The sequence below is a fragment of the Eptatretus burgeri genome, chromosome 2 (assembly GCF_056783735.1).
Source record: "Eptatretus burgeri isolate ZD-2024b chromosome 2, Ebu_testis_v1, whole genome shotgun sequence".
NCBI classification, from domain to species: domain Eukaryota; kingdom Metazoa; phylum Chordata; class Myxini; order Myxiniformes; family Myxinidae; genus Eptatretus; species Eptatretus burgeri.
The window spans coordinates 71,269,367-71,294,622 of NC_140962.1; the positions used below are offsets into that span (position 1 = coordinate 71,269,367).

The following is a 25,256-nucleotide window of genomic DNA, read 5'->3' on the forward strand; positions in this document are numbered from 1 at the left end:
CTTTGTGCAGTCAGATCTTCCCCTCATGTCTAGTGGGTTAACGGGACGAAGTGCGTTGCGCGAGTCTCATAGCTACGTCTATTAACACTATCTCCTGTTTCTTCTGTTCTGCTCTGTTATAGCTTGGTCTCCTGTTCTGATTTCTTATCCAATCCTTTCCTTTTAGCCATGGTACAAGTCAAGCAAGCCAGCACACACGCCATGCAATGGTGCCGAGACTGGGAACCATATTGTGTCAAGTGGGTTAGCCCCTGCCTGGAGAGATAGCTGAGCTGTTTCCCTTGGAGGCTTACAGCCGAGATTCTCTCAGATTATGGTGCCCGTGGGAAGGAAAGTGCGGCAAAGTCGGAGACGACTGAAGCACAGCATAAGCAGCACAAGGGGGTTTATCTCTCAAACCCACGACAAATAGACATCACAAGCAACTTAAATAAATACGGGGCGTAATGACAATAAATCAAATATTTACAATGGAAATAATTCAAAACGGGATAATAATGAAATGTGAGGTCAATTAAATCTAATTTTGAGGTGCCTCCACACAGACTTTAACTCAGACAAGGGTACAGATAAAACAAAGAAAAATCCCTCCTTTATTCCGGCACTTATCTGTGTGTCCAGGGATGAGTTTCGGTAGCTTGAAGGTCACCAAACTTCTTCGGCACTGCATGGGAAAATGCGTCCAAAATGGCGCGCAGCCACTCTCTGGGCAGGCAAACGTACAGGAGGCAATTCGGGTGGCGATACTCAGCATCAGGGCTCCGGAACCGCTGTACAACTTCTTTCATCGATCGCCCTCGCCGACGCCAATCCACGATAGACAAAAGCTCTACAAACAGCCACTATGGTCCATCGGATGAAAATTGAGGATTTTACAAAATTTTGCACAAATTGGCCTTTTGGCCTATTTTGGCCTTTTGGTCTATCCTTTACCTCAAAATTAATAGGTGGTTGAATTAAGTGATCTGATATGTAAATCCTATTCAAATTTCAACTCAATCGGATGAAAATTGAGGATTTAGAAAATTTGGCCCAAATTGGCCTTTTGGCCTATGTTTACCTCAAGATTAGTAGAAGGTTGAGTTCAGCGACCTGATATGCATATGTTCTTCAAATTTCAATTCAATCACATGGAAATTGAGGATTTTAGAGAATTTGGCCCAATTTGGCCTATGTTGATCTCAAAATTAATGTGATTGATTTCAGTGACTTGATGTGCAAATGTTCTTCAAAGTTCAAGTCAATCAGATGAAAATTGACAATTTCAGAAACAATTTAAGAATTTGGCCTATTTTGGGTTGACCTTATGGCCTATGTTGACCTTTTGACCTATGATAACCTCAAAAGTAATGCGTGGTTGAATTCATTGACCTGATATGCAAGTCCTGTTCAAATTTCAAGTCAATTGGATAAATTTGAGGATTTTAGAAAATCTGGCTCAAATCGGCCCATTGGCCTATTTATACCTTTTCGGTCGACTGAATTTTCTGAACTTCAATGTGGGACCATCGCATGGTTGGTGACATTAATCTCTGAAAATTTCAGAATGGTCGGTTGAGCTGTTTGGGCTGGAGGCGTGTGGACAGACAAACAAACACACAAGCACACGTACAAACAAACTGAGGCGATCAACATACTTGTCAAAAAAAAAAAAATTGGCCAAGTAACAAACAAACGGACCCAAATGCAATACCCTCTCCAAATCCTTCGGCGAGGGTAATGAGGGGGGATGACATCAGAAAACTCCAAGAGTCTCAAGCTAAAAGCAAATGGGAAACATTTAACAAAGGCCCAAAGTTATCTTTGTGAAAAAGCCTCAGCTGAAAAAAATATCAAACTTTTCAAAATATTCGATATTCGGAAGTGTCACAACGGACAATCATTTGTGATCAGGAAAGACTATTTTTGGAATGTTGCTCTTTTGCAATTGTTCTAGAAGTACATGTCCGCCCTCATAACAGCTCTCAACCCACAGGTTTGAATTACCTGCATGAAGAAGCTCCATTTAAAGTGATCCACAGAGATCTGAAGTCCAGAAATGGTATTTTTTTTTATCACATTCTTCTATAAGAAGGCTTAAAATGAGTTTGGTTGCCATAACATTGTCAAAATTAGTAAGGTGACATTGAACAGAAAATGTTTTTGTTTTGGAGAGAGGTTAGAGGCATGGGTCGTTTGTAAGGTGATCATAGAAAGCACAAGATTATCTATAACTTACCAATATTACTGGCTTAAAAATTTTCGGATGTTGCCTTTTGCTGGTGTTTAAAACATCCCCAAACAGGTATATGTGGATCATTCTGTGATTGCATCTGAGCAGGCATTGATTTACTTCATTCACATTGAGTATTTTAGGTTTTTCTTCCACTAGAGTATGGCAAAGGTACACCGGGTTGAGCAAAACTGCATCGCTGTAGTAAAAAATGCTAAATTATTTGAGGGCAAAGTAGATATTGAGTGCAATGCATTGGGGTATTGTGTTGCTCCTGTTTCTGAAATGCCCACAGCATTCTGAGAACAATGAAAACCGAACTTTGCTGATGTTGTAATGAAGTGAAGTTTGATGTCTCAACAATCCTGATCGTGATAAAACTGTGAAAACTCAAAATGATATAAACCTGGAAATTTATTAATCTCGTTTTTAGCTTGATTACTTGGAAGGAAAAGAGATGACCTGACAAGAATGCATCATAATTTTTTTTTTTTTGGTGGGTATTCAAATGAAAGGAGCTAGTAAACTTTTGTTCTTTGCTTATCCCTTCTGTGGACCACCTTCCTGAGGCTGTTATATTCCATTCTTCCCTCCAGGGCTTCAAGCAAGTAGTGCATCTCTATCTCATCTTACTAGGATCTTTATTATCCACATTGACCCTGCCTAGCCTAGCCCAACCATCTAATTTGCAGATTACTGTGTTTCTTCCCCTCCTTTCTCTCTTCTTTCACTGTTTGCTCATTGTATTCAATTCTTGCCTTGCTGTCCTTCTCTCAGTTAATATTCCTTACCTCCGTGCTCTTCCATGATCTTCAATCTTGTAAAAAAGAAAAAAAAATGTAAAGCTAAAGGTCGAGTAAATATGCTGAATTTGAGAGAGATACGTTAACAAGCTATAGATCTGCTGGAATCCAGCCCCCTCACTTTACCATCCCAGGTCAAAAAACCAGTAAAGACCAGTAGCTTATTGGTCAACTGGTACCAGTTGAAAACCAGTAGCCAACTGGTACCAGTAAAGCCAGTTGGTTTCTTACTGGTTTTAATATGGAAATTGGAATAGAGTGATATATTACCAGTTGAAATACATGTATTTAACTAACTGGTATCAACTGGGACCAGTACATTGTAACTGGTATCAACTGGGAGACCAGTACATTGCAACTGGTATCAACTGGGACCAGTACATTGCAACTGGTATCAACTGGAACCAGTAAGACTTTAACTGGTACAAATATGAGCTACTGGTTTTTTCAACTGGGAAATTGGAATTCTGACTGAATTTAACTGGTACCAGTTGAAACCAATAGAGACCAGTTAAAGACCAATTAGAACCAATAGAGACCAGTTGAAAATGTGAACTGGTTTTAACTGGTTTTTCGACCTGGGATGTTTGGAGGCTTCCAGCCTCATCACTGACTTGGCATTAGAATCATCTGCAAATAAATTTTGTCGATAAAATCGAGGCTCATGGAAAAGCAAGGTGACAAAGGTGTAAAAAGGCAACAAATTGATAGTGAGGTTGTGGGACCACATTTGGACACAAGCAAGGGAATGAACAAAAAGGAAATGTATAGAGAGAGAGACAGCTGGGGATGAAACACAGCAACGTGAAGGTGAGAGGGTTTTTAAGTTGGGGTTAATATGGGTAGAAAATATTGTAAGCATGGATGGGAAAAGACATAATATGATAGTGCACTGTCTGCTTCAAGCCCTGGGTGGAAGAGTATGATTGAACAACCACCAGAAGGCAGTTGCACAAATGTGAGAAAAGTGGAACAAAAGAGTTTAGGTGTGCAGTAAGCCTGGATATTGGTAGTTTGACCAGGACGGGGCGACCGGAAGAACGTATGCATCCTGCGTAAGCAGGGGAGTGTCGAAAGGCTGAGAGAGCAGAGGGAAATTTGACCAGAGGAGAGGAAGTAAAAAAAAATAGGCCATAATTATTGTAATTTATCAATCACTTGATAAATTATATAAACTGCATTCAAATTTAGTATGATTGAGTGACAGTTTTGTTAACAGAGGTTAAAATCTTGTCTGTGCCACAATAATCTCTGATTTACACATTCACAAACAAGAAAAAGAGCAATCAGATATTGCAGACCCTTGCCAGGACTTCTTTTGAGTGGTGTATTGTTTTATAGGTTTGAGGGTAAATCCAATATGGCTGCCAAAGCATGTGTCCAATCAAGTTTGAATTTAAAACATGTATTCCCATCTCGACTAGATCATAAATGTGAAGTTTCACATCGATTGATTAAGCGGTTCCAGAGAAAACATTATTTAATATTTTATCTTCAATCCAATATGGCTGACAAACCCTGTGACCTATTCCTTAACACACTTTTACAACCATGGCTTGGGGAACAATTGTGTGAAGTTTCCCCTCAATTTGTCCAATCGTTCTGGAGAAGAAGATTTTTTTTAGGTTTTATGGTAAATGCAATATGGCTGCCAAATCATGTGACCAATGACATCATATGTGTGAACTTTTTCTTCCTCATGGACAGGCGGTCATACTTGTAAAGTTTCGCCTCAATCTGTTTAGCCACTTCAGAGAAGAAGATTTTTGAAGGGTTGTTTGTTTTTTTTAATATGGCTGCCGAATCAACTGACTGATGATGTCATTAATTTTTCTTCTGTGGACCATTTTATCCCGAGATGACCCTCAACATTTTTCACACGGATTGGATGTGGCGTTTTATATATCCATATATTTTACATATGATTGGATGTGGTTATGAAAACATAACCTCTGTCCAGCTTTGGTGGTAGAGGTAATAATATAACAGAAGAAAACACAGAATTTCTCAAAGATAAATGTAGAAACATTTGTCGGAGATTCATGGTAGAAACTCACCTATATTCTTTTACCCCCCTTTTTAATAACTTGTAGAACTGACTCCGTCTGTTTGTAATGTCATGCTCTTCACTCAACTCCTTCAAGACTACTCCGAGCATTGATACCTCCTAATGTCTCACATACCCACTCTTGAGCTTTTCTACTTTCACTAACCCCCTCCCCCCCCAACCGCATTTTCTCCCTGCACTTCCCTTTGCAACTGTGACACATCACTGTCTTGTCTACTCTGCCATTTATCTCTTCTATGAGCCTTCACTTCTGGATGAATAAATACAATGTCCCTGTCGAACAGGATATTAAATTAAAGAATCAAATAAAATAGGATGCAGGAGTAAAGTATAAGGATGGAAAATACCTAAAATTTTGTTTTTCAGAAAGTCATGTTTTTCCAAGTGCTTTTGAGGGCAATTCATGTGATGGCAACCTTTTTTTTATGAGACTTTTTTTTGAGAAAAACTTTTTATGAGAAGTAAAAACACACCACATACACACACACACACACACACACACACACACACACACACACACACACACACACACACACACACACACACACACACACACACACACACACACACACACACACGCACACACACACACACACATTGTAAGAAGAATCACTAATCTTGTAAAGTGTTTGACCACCTAATGCTTTTTTTCAACCAATGGAATTCTTTTTGATTAATTGTCCAATATCAAATGTTTTGTTTTGGTTAAAACTTGATCAATTTTGTTTTGCAATATCAGAATAATCTCACTAAATTTGCAAACCAGTGAGATCACTTTGGCCTACCTTCTGTGTTGTGCAGTGGTTATAAGTGCAGACAACATGCTGAAGGTAAGGAACATCTTTGAACAAATATAAAGGGAGTTTGTTGGTTGTGAGGGACTTGGGTGCGAGGTTCTTCTCAATTTCCCCTTCCTTTCTGGACACAAAATGTAGTACTTCCCAAAGAATTAGCCAGGCTTTTTGAGATTGTCCACAAGATATTGTCCATTGTTATGGCTCTTAATATATTCTGCCATTGTCCCTCATAAAGAGATAGCCTGGTGTTGGCTTAGTGGTTAGGGTGGTGGCTTGGGATCCCAGGGTCCTGAGTTCAAGCCCCGTTGGCTGCTGAATTAACACCAGGGGGTTGACTCAGCCTGTCATCCATCTGAGGTCGGCGAAATGAGTACCAGTGTACTGGTCCCGGTGTATGCCCCGGTTAGAATAGGTATACCATATCCCTGTGTGTCGTAAGAGGCGACCAGGGTTGGTGTCAGGAAGGGCATCCGGCCATAAAACATTGCCTCAAGAAAAAGCCTAACCCCTGCACAGCAGGGAAAAATGGCTGTAAAAACGGTAATTTTTATTTTATTTCCCTCATAAAGAGATTCAAATTAATATATGGATAAAGCCACCTGCATTTCTCCAAAAACTTATGGTGTACAAGGTGTCAATAAAACACTCTCTATGCAGAAGTTTCAGTGGATGGGGGAACTAAATTATAGAAAACAAAAGGTTGACAGATACAGCGGATAAAGTAGAACAGGTAGACAAAAATACTTGGACACATCATTCTGGTTCCAGCTTCTTTCATCCACGGATGCGCTGCTTTTTGTTCCACGAGAACTACCTCCAAAACGAAGAATGACGTTCCATCCGGATTTTTCATGGATAACTTGTCGGTTGTTGCCTGCCCTGTTAACCATCTCGGGTGTCTCTTCCCGTGTCTTCTCACGAATTTGTTTTGTCCTTTACTATGGATTTCACGTGTGTAGTCTTGACAGTGTAATATGTAGTGGTTATATATGTATATGTGTATATATATATATATATATATATATATATATATATATATATATATATATATATATATATATATATATATATATATATATATATATATATACAGCATATATCACATAACAATGTGGTTATAATATATGATATTTATATAAATATATATATATATATATATATATATATATATATATATATATATATATATATATAAATATATATATATATATATAAATATATATATATATATATATAACTACAGATATATTTGTACATATATACTTGAATTTGTTTTGTCCTTTCCGGTGGATTTCATGTGTGTGGTCTTGACAGTGTAATACGTAATGTGGTTTTTTATATATATATATATATATATATATATATATATATATATATATATATATATATATATATATATATATATATATATATATATATATATATGTGTGTGTGTGTGTATATCTTCTTCTTCTTCTTCTTCTTTCGGCTGCTCCCGTTAGGGGTCGCCACAGCGGATCATCCGTATGATCCGCATAGTGATTTGGCACATGTTTTACGCCGGATGCCCTTCCTGACGCAACCCTGGCCGCCTCTTACGACACAGGGATATGGTACACCTATTTTAACCGGGATATACACCGGCCCAGTATACTGGTACTCATTTCGCCGACCTCGGAAGGATGACAGGCTGAGTCAACCCCCTGGTGTATTAATTCAGTGGCCCAACAGGGCTTGAACTCAGGACCTTTTGGATCCCAAGCCGCTGCCCAAACCACTGCGCCAACACCAGGCTATATATATATATATATATATATATATATATATATATATATGTATGTATGTATGTATGTATGTATGTATGTATGTATGTATGTATGTATGTATGTATGTATGTATGTATGTATGTATATGTCTTGTCTTGAAACCACGCCCTCGGCACTTCTTGCTCGAACCGGGTCACTCAACCGACTGTGGTCGAGTTCCGACTACCAACTCCGGTTCGGGTGCAGCCAAGGGGAAACTGCCAAAGCCATGCCGGCTGGAATGAACGGATTATATCGGGGATAAAACCCCGCCTAAACTCAGATCCGAACCATGCTGGACCAATTCAAGAAGCGACGGAAACGAACTGGGAACATTTCTAACAAGTTTTATTTACAGTAAATGAAGACACAAAGCAAGACTTAACGCGAATATGCAAGAAGTATTTACAATGATCCAAAAACACTTATTCAGTTCTACTTGAAGACGGGCCCACATGCAGATACAAACACAAATGAAAAGAAACCCAGAGTTCTTTATTGGACCCTCGCAGCCGAGGAGAGAGACAAGCTGGGGGTCAGAGCTCGGTTGGGTAACTGGCTGTCGGAGAAAGGGGGTTCTCCGTGCTGCAGCACCTGACAATGGTCGCTGGTTTGGTCCCCAGTCGCACGTGTGGGACTCAAGGTTTGTGGCGGAGCTTGGGTGGTGAATGGCTGGTGTCCACGGAGGGGGCGGCGGGGTCGCCCTTTCCTTCCTTGTGGAGGGCCAGCAGAGACACGTTCGCCGCCTCGACCACCCCTTCGTAACAGCAAAAACCCCTTCGTGACAGCCAAAACCCACCAAAACCTCTTCGTGACGGCCAAAACCCACCAAAACCTCTTTGTGACAGCCAAAACCCACCAAAATCCCCAAGACCCCAAAAAGACTCTCCAAGACACCAAAAAGACCCCTGCCTCAGAGAGTACTCAGAAATTTTATCAACCTCCCTCAGCGAGGAAGGGCCTTGGTGAATACACCTCGCTCTGCCTTTGATTGGACAGGGTCCCACGGCATACCTTTCCGGGGCGGGGCGTTGGCCCCTGCCGGGAAACCCCAGCCACTCTTCCACGCGGGTTCATACTTGACGAGTAACAGTATCAACGCTGCAACGGCCCCTGCCAGGAAACCCCAGCCACTCTTCCACGCGGGTTCATACTTGACGAGGAACAGTAACTTCCCAGAATTGTAGGCTGTCGCTCACGGATAATTCCGTGACGCGGCGGGTCGCTTAACCGACCGTGGATGCCAATACCTCAACAGCGTGGCATAGGGTCCTCCTGTCTGGAATCAAGTTACCTAATTAACCACGTGGTTTCGACTACCGGGGAACCACGCCCTCGGTACGCCTTGCCCAAACGGATCACTCGACCGACTACCTTTCCGGATCGGATGCAGTCGAGTGGCACTGCCCAGGACGTACCGGCTTGAAGGAACGGATAATCGGGAATAAAAACCCGGCAAAACGTAGATCCGAACCATGCTGGACCAATGGAGGAAAAGACAAAGGTGAGATGGGAACATTTCTACAATTATTATTTATTTACAATAAGCGAGGAAAAGCATGTGGCACAACAAAAAGGTTTATTCGGTGTGTAATGCAGGGGAAGATGGGAGAGGTGTGGGGTGCGACAATTATACAAGCAACTTACAAAAGCGGACACAGTGCAGATTTGACGCGAAATTATTAAAAACAACAATTACAACAATGAAGATCTTATACAGGCTTATCTAATGGACAGGTGCCACATGCTCAGACACACACTCAGACAAAATAAACCCAATGGAAGGCAAAGGACTTTTGCAGCCAGGGAGGGAGGGAGTTGAGTTCACAGTTTTTGGTACCTGAGCATTTCGAGGGGGAGGAATGCTCCGTGGTGCTGCACCCGACAAAAGTTGAGCGGTTCGGTCCATTGCCGCACGTGTCGTAATCGTGTCTGGCGGAATCCAAAGAGGCGAGAGAAGAGCAGTAGGCAGGACCAGCTAAGAGGTTTGGTCGGGGTTTGTATGCATACAACTTACAGTTGTCCTGAGTCAGTTATGCCATTAATATACGTGTAGTTAGGTCCCTTCCTTTTGTCTAGTGGGAAGACGAGGGAGTGTGTTGTGATGGGCTATTAGTTAGGATTAATAAATCATTTTTCCCCTTTTATTTTATTCCCTCCTTTTTCTGAGGTAAATTCATCTCGCTTGCTACCCTTGTTTCGCTGGCCACAGCGTACTACCGTCTACCCGCTGTATCCGGAGTCTCGTTTTCAGAGGCAAAATCCCGACGTTTGGCTGGACACACACGATAAGCTGCACCACCAACCATCATCCTAAGGCCAGACGTGCGCAGGCCAGGCCAGACGTGCGCAGGCCAGGCCAGACGTGCGCAGGCCAGGCCAGCCTCTTGCTGAAACCTCGCCCAGAAAGGCATACCACGTGAAGGGCCAGACCAATCGGGATGCTCGGATCGGACGATGACGACGGTTTCGCCATGGCTCCTCCCCGAGCTCTGTGATATATAAAGTATGGAGCAATCCTCAGAGTTGGGGCGAAGTTGGGGTGGATGGAAAGTAAGAAGTCGGTCGAAGTTGTTGGATGCGAAGGTAGTGAGTTGAATGGGAAGGTTGTCGTTGGATGGGAAGGTTGTTGTTGTTGTGGGAGGCCGTTGGAAGGAGAAGTGCGAAAGGGAATTGAAGGAGTTGTTGCGAAGGTGTTCTGGCTGCTTGGCTCTGTCTACGTCTCGCATCGACGGCCCGCCTACTGTACTGGTCCTCGCCCACACGACCTCGACCAAACCTCTAATGTGGTCCTGCCTACTGCTCATCTTTCGCCTCTTTGGATTCCGCCAGACACAATTACTACACGTGCGGCGGTAGACCGAACCGCTCAACTTTTGTCGGGTGCCGCACCACGGAGCATCCTTTCCCCTCAAAATGCTCAGGTACCAAAAACTGTGACCTCAATTCCCTCCCTCCCTGGCTGCACAAGTCCTTTGCCTTCCATTGGGTTTATTTTGTCTGAGTGTGAGGCGCCTGTCCGTAAAGGCCCTGTCACACCTTGACGATTTAGCCAGCGTATGCCTGATGTATGAAAAATTTGGTGAAAACGCTGGCACACGTCGAATACGTTATGGGTAAGTTTGTGTACGTTAAGAGCACGCTGGCATATGTCGTAGTACGCCGAGCTGTTAGACAAATTTTCCATGCTTGAAATTTTTCAACGTATGCCAGCGTATGACTCACACATTCCGCATAACACTGGCCATAAGTTGTAGGCACGTTAAGCGATCGTTGACACATGTTACTTGTAAGTTACTCATAAGTCGAAACGCGTCGATGTAATGTTTAGCGTCAGTGTTCCAGACTCCCTGTTTTGTTTTTTTTCTTCGGTATGACGGTGATGTTGACACTTCGATTTCTAGTGCGGTAATAATATAATATAATTAATAGGCTGCCGCTCAACGATTTAAATCACAACCGCACTAGAAATCGAAGTGTCAACATCACCGTCATACCGAAGAAGAGAAAAAAAAACCATGGAGTCTGGAACACTGACGCCAACCATTACCTCGACGTCTTTCGACTTATGAGTAACGTGTGTCGACGTGTGTCAACGCTCGCGTAACATGCCTACAACTTATGGCCAGCGTATGCAGAATGTGCGTCATACGCCGAGAAATTTTCAGCATGCTGAAAATTTCTCGACGTACACGGCATATGACGACGTATGCCAGCGTACTAAGATGTATGCCAGCGTGCTCTTAACGTATACCAAACTTACCCATAACGTATTCGACGTGTGCCAGCTTGGTTTGGCAAATTTTTCATCCGTCGGCATACGCTGGCGAAAACGTCAAGGTGTGACAGCAGCTTCACACTTCGATGTCTCGTGCGGTTATGATTTGAATCCTCGAGCTGCAGCCTATGAATAGCCTACGCCACGTGATCGTCGGCGATACGCTGCCGCGCGCAATGCATAAGTTAGACTATCGTTGGGCATACGTTGTGAACGCCGACAACACGCTCAGCATTCGTTGGTATAAGTTATCTATATGTGATTGAAACGTTCTGTGTACGTTACTAACTAATACGTTATGCATACGTCCAGCACGTTATTATATGCCCAAAACTTTTTTTAAAAACATCAATAGTTCAGCGTACGCCAGTGTTTTACATACATTTTGAGACCTTGCCATACGCTGGCTAAAACGTCAAGGTGTGACAGCCCCTTTAGATAAGCCTGTATAAGATCTTCATTGTTGTGATTGTTATTGCTTTTATTAATCTCGCATCAAGTCTGCACTGTGTCCGCTTTTTAAGTTGTCGCACCCCACACCTCTCTCATCTTTCCCTGCATTACACCCCCAATAAACCTTTTTGTTGTGCCACATGCTTTTCCCTGCTTATTGTAAATTAATAATTGTAGAAATGTTCCCAGCTCGTCTTTGTCTTTTCCTCCGTTGGTCTCGCATTGTTCGAATCTGAGTTTAGCCGGGTCTTTATTCCCGATAATCCGTTCCTTCTAGTCGATACGTCATTGGCAGTGCTGCTCGACTGCATCCGATCCAGAAAGGTAGTCGGTAGTTGGTAGAGTGATCCGGTTCAGGCAAGGCGTACCGAGGGCGTGGTTCCCCGGTAGTCGAAACCGCGTGGTTAATTAGGTAACTTGATTCGAGACAGGAGGACCCTACGCCACGCGGTTGAGGTATTGGCGTCCACGGTCGGTGAGGCGACCCGCCGCATCACGGAATTATACGTGAGCGACGGCCTACAATTCCAGGGAGTCTGGTGGGAATAAACGTAGTTTCCCCCACCTTGTGGTCTTCTCCGCCAGACCCCTGGCCTGCAACTGTTTGGTGTCAGGAGTGTAGGATACGGACCTCCTCCCCCGCCCCCCAATTAAGAAATTTACTGGACACCAACCTGCAATAGTTTGGTGTCAGGAGTGCAGGATACGGACCCCCCCCCACCCCATAGAGAAATTTAAGGGATTCGGACCAGGAGTGTGCTTAGCACCCCCCCCCCTTCCCCCTGAAATTAAGAGCAAGATTCAAATTTCATTTTATTCTCGGTACGGACCATGGCGGACGAATACGGGCTGGTTCAGGTGGGTTCTGAAATAATGTTAGAGGAATTTGTGGCTCAGGACGACAGTTTTGAGGGAGATCTTTCCCTGCAGCCATACCCAGAGGTAACATTGGGGGCAACAGCGACAATGCTTGAGGACCCCATGCATCAAATTTCCCCCACGGAGGACCGAGCGATCCCTATCAGATCCACACCCGATCATAGCAGATCGGCTTCGCCAAAGCCATTTGACATGAACCAGTTGGTGGAGATACTAACACGAATGAAGGGCGAACTGAAGGGGGATATGCAAAACATGGGAATAAGCTTACAAACACAAATGAAGGCGGGTCAGGAGGAAATGAAGGCGGAGCTGGCAACGGTAAAGGGCGAAATGGGAAACACGGTCCGGCAACACACAAATTGGATCAGGACTGTTCGTGGGGAAATGACCGAGTCGAGGGGGAGTGTGGAGACTGTTTCGGGCCACGATGACGACGGGCAAGGTCGAGGTGACGAGTGAAGCCACGATAATCAAGGGAGAAACCTGTAAACTCGGACAGGGAGAGACGAAGAGCCGGGAATTCGGCATCAGAAAGGAGACGCAGGAATTTAAAAGAGGTGGACGAATTGCTCAAAATAAAAGAGGAGCTGACACAAGTAGAAATGTTAAGGGACATTGGGGTTGAGCTTATGGAATGTTTTGGGACCCAATGCGAGGGTCGGATTAACCTCCCACAGGAACGAGGGGAGACGATATGCTCCCTCGACTCTCGAGGCAGACCGTGACGAGGTGAGTCCGGTAAGGCAGTGCGAGGTTGAGCGGTTGCATGGTGCGAAAGGGCACATGCCGAGCTTTGGGGGGGATAGAAACCCAGTATGATTGTGCGGGAATATGTGTCAGAGCGTGTGAATCGTGCGAATGACGGGGCATGTGTGAGTGCACGTGAGAAAATGGGACACGGACCGACCCAGATGGGAGTCTTGGGTCGTGTAACGGACGGAATAATATTTAGGAAACCGCGCCGGCTCCGCGAGACGCTGTGTTTGAGATCCGTTCCGTGTTTTATGAGCGGCCCAAGCGCGGACGATTGCATGATGGGAAGCCGATGCTGAAACGATCCACGCCTGGTACAAGACCAGAGCGCGGACGGCGAAAATGGAGGCAAATTGAGGGATCGAGTAAATTTGGCATGAGTGTAGCCCCATGTGAGCACGTGTACGGGGCCCGACGTGCTGCGCGCCGCGAGAGATGTTTGCGGGATGCGCAGAGCGAGTCTCGGGGAGGACACAGCCGGGCCCGTGTGCGTGGCAGGCCTCGCGGATCGGGCCGTGTGCGAGGGACGTCCGCGGGGATCGCGCAGCACGAAGGCCAGGTGGGTAACGCACGGTGGATGGCCCAAAAGCGAGCGTGTGATGCCGCCCTGGAGACGCAAGGCTCGTCGAGTCTTGCTGCGAGTACACGATGCCCGGCCAGGATGTAGCGAACATCCTCAGCGGGGGGCAAAGGAGCATTAGTTAGGGGAAGGGTTTAGCATTAGATAGACCGGCCTCATGGGGGCATGAGCAGTCCTCCATTGGGCCGGGTAACACGAGTTAGGGGGAATTTAGGATAGAAATTAGAAATGGATGGGAGACAAGGACAGACATCAACCGTGTCGTGGGGACGTAGATTAGCTACGCAGAATTAAATGGAACGTGCATTTGAGTAAGGGATGACGGAGAGCACGAGCTAGTTAGGGGAACATAGCTCATAGAGTGTCAGTGTTGGTGTGAAAAAAAAACAAAGAGAAAAATGTACGATGAGTAAACGTGGGTCAGCGGGCCCGAGTGTGAATGGAGTGAAAGTGTAATGCATGGTGCGAACGAATGATTGGGGGGGAGGAGTGAATCCCACCCAAGGAAACCTGGGGTTAGTGTAATAACAGTTAGTGGGTTAGGCCGAGGTCACATTTGCTCTACGGCAAGGATACGGCGGCCATACGCCCTCTGAATTGACAGAAATGTGCGGCAGCCACAGAGAAACTGAGGTGGCCTCAGGGAGGCCCTACGCCGTTTAGCTATTTTACAGGCCGTAGGGTCGCCGTGGAATTATAGCGCGGAGTTATAACTTTTATTTTCATTTCTATGTTCACCGTAACAATTCGACAAGCCAAGCTATGACTTAGATGTGTTCCACGTCGACCGTACGTAGGGTGTACGGTGGGCTTGCGTTATTCGTGCGGCTGCCGTAAGCTCTTCTCAATGAAAAATGAATTTTCCCAACCCCCAAAAAATTACGGCGGCCGCACTATTTCCACAGTCGCCGTACGTTGGCCTTGCGGTCTGTGTGACTACCTGCAGGCAACGCAGGGTCGACGCACGGTTCCCCTACGACCACCGTGCACCTACAAACTGCCTCCGTGGCAGTCTGCGTCAACCCTGCGTTACCGCTAGAGATCGGAGTATAGGTGTTTGCCTATACCGTGGTGCCCCCAGAATCCCAATTTAATTCGTTCCAGGAGGCTGTTCGGATTGCAAAAAGTTTGGATTCCAAAAATATTTTCCCAATAAGAAATAATGGAGTGAATTAATCCGTTAGTGGACCCAAAAAAAACCCACTTTCAAGACACTTTAAACTGAAATTACCCATGTTTAAGATAAAATAAGATGAGTAAATGACCTTCGGTGGCGGTGTATTGTATGTAAACTGGTACAATCACCACATCAAAAGGTCCACACAGGCTCGTGCTCCGGCCTGGGTTCCGATCGCTCGCGCACTCTGCGAGAGCGCTGCCCCCAGGGCAGCTCATCAAACATGATGCCCGCAGAACCACAATCACTTTCATCAAACGCATCGGGTTGACGTAATCATGGATATTCCAAATTACAACTGGTTGTGCTGTGAAATGCAATGCTTGCCCGACAGTCCGTCACACCACGTGATCGGATTGCTTTTTTTGTTATTAATTAAAACAAGATGATTAAAAAAACAAACATCACAAATGAAGGTGAAAACACGAGGTAAGGCCTGTCACATTTGGCTCGGCGGCCGGAGGGTCTACAAAATGTACGGGCACTAGCAATTATAAAGCGGCCGCAGTATTTCCACGGTCACACAATGTAGCAGTCACATATGTTTTTTAGCAGCGTTCGCGCTCATAGAGAGCTTGGCGTTCTTCTTCTTCTTCTTGTGAAGACAAAACCTTAATCTCTCGGACTCGGCTCTTGTATGTACAAGATCTGGATCGCCTTAAATACTGAGCACATGTACACATCCTCACATAGACGGTGCCTTTTGAGAGCGTCTATCATGAACTTTTAAATATATTCGGACATTTGCTTTAAAGTTTTGAAAAGTTGACGTTACTATTTAAAGATTATTCCATTTATTGTATTGTAATTTCGTAAATAAATTATATATTTCGTAAATACACGATATATCGTAAATACGTAAATACATTATGACGGGTTTCGCTATTGGCTTAATGAAGGCAAGTGACGAAATATCGGAAGTTGTTTTTTTTTTTTTAGCTGACAAAACCTTTCGGTTTTGGACGCTGCTCTTGGACACATTTGTCCTTGTTGTTTTTCGGGTATCCGCACGGCCTATTTATAAATTGTGGAGACTGAAAACATGCGTGTGAAAACACGGTCTTTGATTTGATGTCGCACGGTGACCTTGGGCGTTCCTGCGGCGGCCATAGAATTTTGAAGGCAGACGCAAGGTGCCCGCAAGGCGACCGCAGGGGGACCCTAAGCCGAACGTGCGGCCAGACGGATGGTAAGGAATGGGTTAATTATTATTATTATTTTTTTTACCAGTGCTTTTGTTTCGGCTTGTCGAATTTCTACGGCGAACGTAGAAATGAAAAAAGTTATAACTCCGCGTTATAATTCCACGGCGACCTTACGACCTGTAAAATATAGCCATATGGCGTAGGGCCACCCTGAGGCCACCTCAGTTTCTCTGCGGCCGCCGCACGTTTCTGTCAATTCAGAGGGCGTACGGCCGCCGTATCCTCGCCGTAGAGCAAATGTGACTGAGCCCTAAAGTATCGATCGACACACGAGAGATGCTTTCACGAGGACTTCCACAGACGAACTGAATGAACAAAGCGCAAAGATGCGGCTCGAACAGGTGGGGGAGACACGTGAGCAAACATGAATGCTACGTTGTGTTCGGTTTTTTTAAATGTATTAGGTTTTTAGGGCCAAATTTTCCAGAAAAAAATTGTTCGGATTCCAATTTGTTCAAACAATGGGGCGTTCGGATTCTGGGGGCACCACGGTATATTATAGTTATCGTATATTCAGTTATATATACTGGTATATTTTTATTTCAGAAAAAAAGAACTGGTATATATACCCACTCGTTACCGTCCGTCTGGCCGCACGTTCGCCTTGGGTCCCCCTGCGGTCGCCTTGCGGGCACCTTGAGGCTACCTTGAAAATTCTATAGCCGCCGCAGCGACGCCCTAAGGTCACCGTGCGACATCAAATCAAAGACCGTATGGCACCCCCACGTTTTCGGTCTCCATGATTTATAAATACGCCGTGCGGCTACCCGAAAAATAAAAACTTATGTGACTGCTACATTGTGTGACCGTGGAAATACTGCGGCCGCCGTATAATTGCTAGTGGCCGCAAATTTTGGAGACCTCACGGCCGCCGTGGCAAATGTGACCTAGGCCTTGGTTAAATTAACCTAAAGGATGTCGGTTTGTTGTTGGTGTTGAGCGAAGGCACGAAACCTTTTGTAGGGTGCAGAAGACTATTGTTCGGCTGGGAGCGTGGCTGGTGAAATGTGCGCACTGAGTTGAGGGCACCCCGGGCACCGAAGTAGTCGGCCAGAGTAGGCCATGGGTCCAAGTGACCGAGTTAGTGTAATGGGCACGGGTAGCCCACGGAAACGGGACCCGGAGCACCAAAATGCCACGTGGGCATTGACGGGGAAAATGCCAGGAAGGGCATTCCCCACGTTCATACGGAGTAGGTAGGCTCGGAGACAGCCTCAGCGACCCGGGGGTGCCGAAGATCGAGTTCGGCAGATGGGTATACCTGCCAGTTGAGCCACGCTGCCCAGCCACGAAATTGTGCAAGAGCACGACAGAAAATTTGCGGGTCAGGCCCAAATTAATAACGAACACCAACACAGGAGATGGGAATCGTGGTTGCTCGAACCGATAGTTTAAAGACAGGCATGTTGAAAAGCCCCGGGGATAGATTAACGTTTAATTAATGCTAGGATAGATAGAAAACGTGTACCCCTTCGCACCATCCATCCCTTCGCTGTTCATGAGCCACTGGACTCGCTTTGGAAATTTCTGAAACCTGTGGGAGCTATTCTGAGGCTGCATTGGGCCTTGAGACAGATTTACTTGTCTCTTCCTTAATCATCTCAAAAGGAATCTTTGGGATTGGGAATAGACAGTCTGGACAGGTTAGCTGAACAAAGACAATAAGGGGGTTAGGGATACACGTAATTCTTCTTCTTCTTTCGGCTGCTCCGTTGGGGGTCGCCACAGCGGATCATGCGTATGATCCGCATAGTGATTTGGCACAGGTTTTACGCCGGATGCCCTTCCTGACGCAACCCTGGTCGCCTCTTACGACACAGGGATATGGTACACCTATTTTAACCGGGGTATACACCAGCCCAGTACACTGGTACTCATTTCGCCGACCTCGGAAGGATGACAGGCTGAGTCAACCCCCTGGTGTATTAATTCAGTGGCCCAACGGGGCTTGAACTCAGGACCTTTTGGATCCCAAGCCGCTGCCCTAACCAGTGCGCAAACACCAGGCTAGTGAACCTCGGGGGACTTTACGATTTTTGGCTGGTCTACTATGTTATGTCCCAATTTGTTAAGAACAATATCAAAAGTAAATAAAGACAGAATGTTAAATTCACAATCACTTCCCCCTTTCTTCCATTATCCTTACGATAATTCATGGACCAGTTTATGTTTGTTCGGTTGTTGCCCTTCTCGTCCTGCAGTTCCTGGCTGATTCTATCCAGACTTGCTGCATAGGATCAGCATGATCTCAATTAATGTATTGGGGTGTTTTTATCTTTACCGATGGTCTTGGAGGGGAGATGGGGCATAAACTTTCCATGTAAATGTGTCGTGTAGCGCCGCTTCAGGTGGGAGAGGGTATTACAAGTCCCCACGATTTACAGCACAGTATTCCTGTCCCCACGTTTTCCAATGTGGTGAGGTGTTTTGAATTATAAACAGTAGGTATGAATTTGCTTCATGAGGGCTTCACACAGCACGTAACCAGGGTTATTTTCTATTGCCTTTTCACAGTTGTCAGTTGCTTATACAACCACCAAATAAAGAAAGGTATGCGTCAGAAGGACGTGTTGCATGCTTGAAACAAGATCGACCATCGGGCGGGTACTCTGCTGGTGTGTATATATATATATATATATATATATATATATATATATATATATATATATATATATATATATATATATATATATATATATATATATATATATATATATATATATATATATTTATATATATATATATATATATATATATATATATATATGCCTGGTGTTGGCGCAGTGGTTAGAGCAGCGGCTTGGGATCCAAAAGGTCCTGAGTTCAATCCCCGTTGGGCCACTGAATTAATACACCAGGGGGTTAACTCAGCCTGTCATCCTTCCGAGGTTGGCGAAATGAGTACCAGTGTACTGGGCCGGTGTATACCCCGGTTAAAATAGGTGTACCATATCCCTGTGTCGTAAGGGGCGACCAGGGTTGCGTCAGGAAGGGCATCCGGCGTAAAACATCTGCCAAATCACTATGTAATGCGGATCATACGGATGATCCGCTGTGGCAACCCCGAACGGGAGCAGCCGAAAGAAGAAGAAGATATATATATATATTTATATATATATATATATATATATATATATATATATATATATATATATATATATATATATATATATATATATATATTATATATATTATATATACAGTGGGGAGAACAAGTATTTGATACACTGCCGATTTTGCAGGTTTTCCCACTTACAAAGCACGTAGAGGTCTGTAATTTTTATCATAGGTACACTTCAACTGTGAAAGACGGAATCTAAAACAAAAATCCTGAAAATTACATTGTATGATTTTTAAATAATTAATTTGCATTTTATTGCATGAAATAAGTATTTGATCACCTACCAACCAGTAAGAATTCCGGCTCTCACAGACCTGTTAGTTTTGTCTTGAAGAAGCCTTCCCATTCTCCACTCATTACCTGTATTAACTGCACCTGTTTGAACTCGTTACCTTCATAAAAGACAGCTGTCCACACTCAATCAATCAGACTCCAACCTCTCCACAATGGGCAAGACCAGAGAGCTGTCTAAGGACATCAGGGACAAAATTGTCCAAAATTGCACAAGGCTGAGATGGGCTACAGGACAATAGGCAAGCAGCTTGGTGAGAAGGCAACAATTGTTGGCGCAATTATTAGAAAATGGAAGAAGTTCAAGATAACAGTCAATCTCCCACGGTCTGGGGCTCCATGCAAGATCTCACCTTGTGGAGCCTCAATGATCATGAGAAAGGTGAGGGATCAGCCCAGAACTACACGGCAGGACCTGGTCAATGACCTGAAGAGAGCTGGGACCACAGTATCAAAGAAAACCATAAGTAACACACTGCCATCATGGATTAAAATCCTGCAGCGCACGCAAGGTCCCTCTGCTCAAGCCAGCGCATGTCCAGGTCCGTCTGAAGTTTGCCAATGACCATCTGGATGATCCAGAGGAGGAATGGGAGAAGGTCATGTGATCTTATGAGACCAAAATAGAGCTTTTTGGTTTAAACTCCACTCGCCGTGTTTGGAGGAAGAAGAAGGATGAGTACAACCCCAAGAACACCATCCCAACCGTGAAGCATGGAGGTGGAAACATCATTCTTTGGGGATGCTTTTCTGCAAAGGGGACAGGACGACTGCACCGTATTGAGGGGAGGATGGATGGGGCCATGTATCGCGAGATCTTGGCCAACAACCTCCTTCCCTCAACAAGAGCATTGAAGATGGGGCGTGGCTGGGTCTTCCAGCATGACAACGACCCGAAACACACAGTCAGGGCAACAAAGGAGTGGCTCCGTAAGAAACATCTCAAGGTCCTGGAGTGGCCTCGCCAGTCTCCAGACCTGAACCCAATAGAAAATCTTTGGAGGGAGCTGAAAGTCTGTGTTGCCCAGCGACAGCCCCGAAACCTGAAGGATCTGGAGATGATCTGTATGGAGGAGTGGGCCAAAATCCCTGCTGCAGTCTGTGCAAACCTGGTTAAGAACTACAGGAAACGTCTGATCTCTGTAATTGCAAATAAAGGTTTCTGTACCAAATATTAAGTTCTGTTTTTCTGATGTATCAAATACTTATTTCATGCAATAAAATGCAAATTAATTGTTTAAAAATCATACAATGTGATTTTCAGGATTTTTGTTTTAGATTCCGTCTTTCACAGTTGAAGTGTACCTATGATAAAAATTGCAGACCTCTACGTGCTTTGTAAGTGGGAAAACCTGCAAAATTGGCAGTGTATCAAATACTTGTCCTCCCCACTGTATATACATACAAAAAGGTATGCGTCAGAAGGACGTATTGCCTGCTTGACACAAGATCACCCACAGGGCGGGTACTCTGCTGGTATATTATATATATATATATATATATATATATATATATATATATATATATATATATATATATATATAGAAATGTATATACAGTAACCCCCCGTTTCTTGTGGGGGTTACATTCCAAACCTCCCCTCGCTAAGTGAAAATCCGCGATGAATGGACGCCTCCCCAAAAAATCAACTCGTCTGGTCTGGTCGGTTTGGCAGTGATTGGGTTTGATGTGCTGGAGATTGACTCGTCTAGTCTGGTCGGTTTGGCAGTGATTGGGTTTGAGGTGCCGGAGATTGACTCGTCTGGTCTGGTCGGTTTGGCAGTGATTGGGTTTGAGGTGCCGGAGATCTACTCGTCTGGTCTGGTCGGTTTTGAGTTGCTGGGTACGAGCAGTGCTCGTCCAACGGCGGCAAACATTTTTCCTTCCCGAGGCATATATCGAGCACCTTAACCTTCTCCTGGAGCGTCAGGACCTTCCTCTGGCGCTTCGGTTCCTTGCCAGAAACCTTAGAAGGTGCAGGGTGTTTGGGCGGCGTCGTGGGGCTTGGAGAAAAAACGTAGAAAATATTCGAAGTTCACAAGCGAAACTTTGTCTCGTGCGTTGTGTGACTGGTCGAGCACCACGCGTTATAATTTATTGCTTAAATAATTAAAATTTTATATATTATTACCACGATGCACCGAGGGAATCTGCAGAAAAAAATTAGTTACGTTCCAAGGGAAAACCCGCGATGAACCGAGGGCGCGATCGGTGAACCGTGATAAAGCGGTGGTTGACATATATATATATATATATATATATATATATATATATATATATATATGTATATATATATATATGTGTATATGTATATGTATATGTATATGTGTATATGTATATGTATATATATATATAAATCTATATAAAAATATATTTATATATTTATAGATATATATATACACATATATATATATATATATATAACTATACATATTTATATATATTGTTACGGATTTCAGAATCCGGTCTGATGAATGCATCCACACATCCAGGTCCTCAGACAGTTGTTTCCGTAAATGAATGTTCAGATTAGCCCCATCCCCATGTCTAATGGGATTTTAAATGTGATGCGTTGAGAAGGGTAAAGAATAGATCCCCTCTCTTATGGGAAGCTTTTTTTTTTTTTACGACAGACACATTTACACATTTTTTTCGAGAACTCTGGTGCCCACCCTTATTTTTCCTCAGCAACGTTTATGCACACATTTCTTTCGCGAACTCTGATACGCACCCTTATTTTTCCTCAGCAACGTTTATGCACGTTTTTCGCGAGCACTGACCCCCGCCTTTTTTGAGAGCGCACGGGTCGTCATGGTAACCGTGCGCAAGTGGCGCGAGGTGAACTTGGGGCAGACTGCTTCAGCCGAGACGGCCCGCAGATATAAAAACGAATTGGAGGTCCGTTCTAAGGCGAGAGAAGTAAGAGGAGGGAGAAGAGAACGATAAAGAAAGCCAGCGATGAAAAGGAGAGAAGCAAGCAAAAAGCGAGGGGGCAAGCAAGCCGAGAAGTAAAGGAGAGAAGTAAGTACGCGAGGGAAGAAGCGAGCCAGAGAGGAAGCGTGCAAGTGAGCAAGCGAGTGTGTGGTGCGCATGTGGGTGTCTGACCAGCACCAACAACGTGACAATTCGCCGTTCCCAGTGCTTGAGCAAGCAAGCGTGTGGTGCGCGTGTGGGTGTGAGCAGCACCACCAACGAGTGAGGAACGGGTCGGTCACCAACAAGTGAGGCGCGGGTCAGTCACCGACGGACCGTGTGGGTCACTGGACGTCACCAGTTTTGTGAAGTGTGAGAATCTGCCCGTGTCATAGCACCAGGGTCTAAACCCGTGACAGACAATCTCGGTTCCCTCCCATAGGTCGAATGGCATTGAAGGCTGTTCGCGAGAGGGTGCATGGCAAAGTTTGGTGCTGGCAACGGACGTGACACGCATGCACACATTTCAGGACGTTTTCACTTCACGGAAGACTACTCTCTAGTGAGCGAGACGATTCTTCTTCCCCCCCCCCCCCCCGAATGATCTGTTGTGTACCCTTGTCTGTGTTTATCTGTAATTCAACCCCTGATAATCATCTGCTCTTTCCTGGCATTTTAATTGTTTTTGCTTTGAAATTTATTCATTTATTTACCACAGAAAATATAAAGTTATTTTTCTTTATTTATGTTATTATTAATAAATAATTTGTCGACTTCCAACCTGTCCGTGTTTGTCCTTTCCTTCCATCGGTCTAGCATTGTCTGAACTTAGATAGACTGGGAGGTAATTACCACAGATTTGACCAAAAATAGTCAGCACGCACCAGCAGTTAAAATGCTGTTTTGACCGCCCTAATTAATTACAATGACCGCCCTAATTAAAATCTAATCAAGATAAAATTGGTGCTTTGCCGAGGGCGTGCTCTCTGCTCAGGTAACCGCTTGACCTCTAGTTAAACGACGTAATTAGATGGTGGACAATAGAACTGGTTAACTGGGTGGCGTTCGTGGTTTTGAAACAACCCACCATACCACAACGTTAATTGTGAGCAGTGGCCCCAGGTCCTGCTCTTCCGAGGACAACCTGGGATTAATCCCCCTGAGTGAGAAGCTGGTGTCTCGGGACCCGTGGCCACAACAATATATATATATATATATATATATATATATATATATATATATATATATATATATATATATATATATATATATATATATATATATATAGTAGTTTTTTTTTTTAATTTACTTTCTGCAAAAACGTTTTCACCACTCTCAAGCTCAACCACTATTTTCCTCCTTTAAAATGGCAGAATATTTGGCCTGTGGGCATTTTGATTATTTAAGGTGACTGGGTAGCAGAATGCATTCCACCAGCAGGATGTGCAGAGTCACGAAAATGTATGAATTCCTTGTGGCCTTGCTTTTCCTGGTTATTGATTGGAGGGAAATGTTCAACGTATGCAATTAGTCCAAGCAGAATAAACAAATGAAAGTAGAAACAACCAAGCAAGCTGTGTTTGGGGTTTAATGAGGGGAAGGAGTCCCTATTCTTTTGCTTCTCATAACCTTTCAAATAAACATCCATTTGCTGGAATGGAGCATTTCTCGATGTGTCAAGTAATTCTCCTTATACTCGTGATCAACTTTGGGGAGAAAATGCCTTTAAAAATATCTTACGGCTCTGTGGGAGAAACATTCCATACGTTTGATGCATATGTTTGTGTCTGTCATTGTCATTTCTCCTTCACTCATGTGTAGACAAGTGAAAGGCACTCCACACTTCTCAGCTATCAGTATGAGATGCTCCACAGTTCACACCATTGAGTAAACACATCAACAAAATCCTGCATTGTGTATCTCTAGATATGTGACTTTGGTGCATCACGATTTCACATGCACACGACTCGCATGAGCTTGGTGGGGACTTTCCCTTGGATGGCTCCTGAGGTTATTCAAAGTCTGCCTATTTCTGAGGCCTGTGACTCATTCTCCTTTGGGGTGGTACGTCCTCATGTAAAAAAAAAATTCTGAAGTACATACTCACTGAATTGTCAGTATTTTCCAGTTTCTTTCAGGGTTTGATTCCAAAGCTGTATGTAGGAAATGTTTTCAAGGCTTTATTATTTGGTTATTTTTGTCCAGATGCAAACTGAATTTCTGGAGTGGTAGAAAATTTTCTTCCATGGTACAATAACTAAATCTGAAATATTTTTAATTAATGTTGAAGGTGCTCTGGGAGATTCTTACAAGGGAGATACCGTTCAAAGGTCTGGAGGGGTTGCAGATTGCTTGGTTGGTTGTGGAGAAAAATGAGGCGAGTGGAATTTTGTTTGTGTTCTTCATATCCTTCAGAAAGTTTGCTTTTCACTTTGACAC

General features: G+C 44.1%; 1 protein-coding gene across 17 annotated transcripts in view; it reads left to right on the forward strand.

Moving 5' to 3' along the window:
* Positions 1 to 25,256, forward strand: part of LOC147032278 (mitogen-activated protein kinase kinase kinase 20-like) — a 153,288-nt gene that overhangs the window by 39,992 nt on the left and 88,040 nt on the right. For 7 of the 17 annotated variants that reach the window (XM_085869719.1, XM_085869722.1, XM_085869724.1 and 4 more), the window contains 4 exons: positions 1,976 to 2,041; positions 5,885 to 5,913; positions 24,744 to 24,881; positions 25,108 to 25,221. In XM_085869719.1, the coding sequence (XP_085725845.1) occupies positions 1,976 to 2,041; positions 5,885 to 5,913; positions 24,744 to 24,881; positions 25,108 to 25,221 (347 nt within the window). Of the gene's footprint in view, positions 1 to 1,975; positions 2,042 to 5,884; positions 5,914 to 13,807; positions 14,090 to 23,259; positions 23,380 to 24,743; positions 24,882 to 25,107; positions 25,222 to 25,256 lie in introns of those variants that run through there. The other 10 variants (XM_085869720.1, XM_085869723.1, XM_085869725.1 and 7 more) reach the window with 9 other exon arrangements.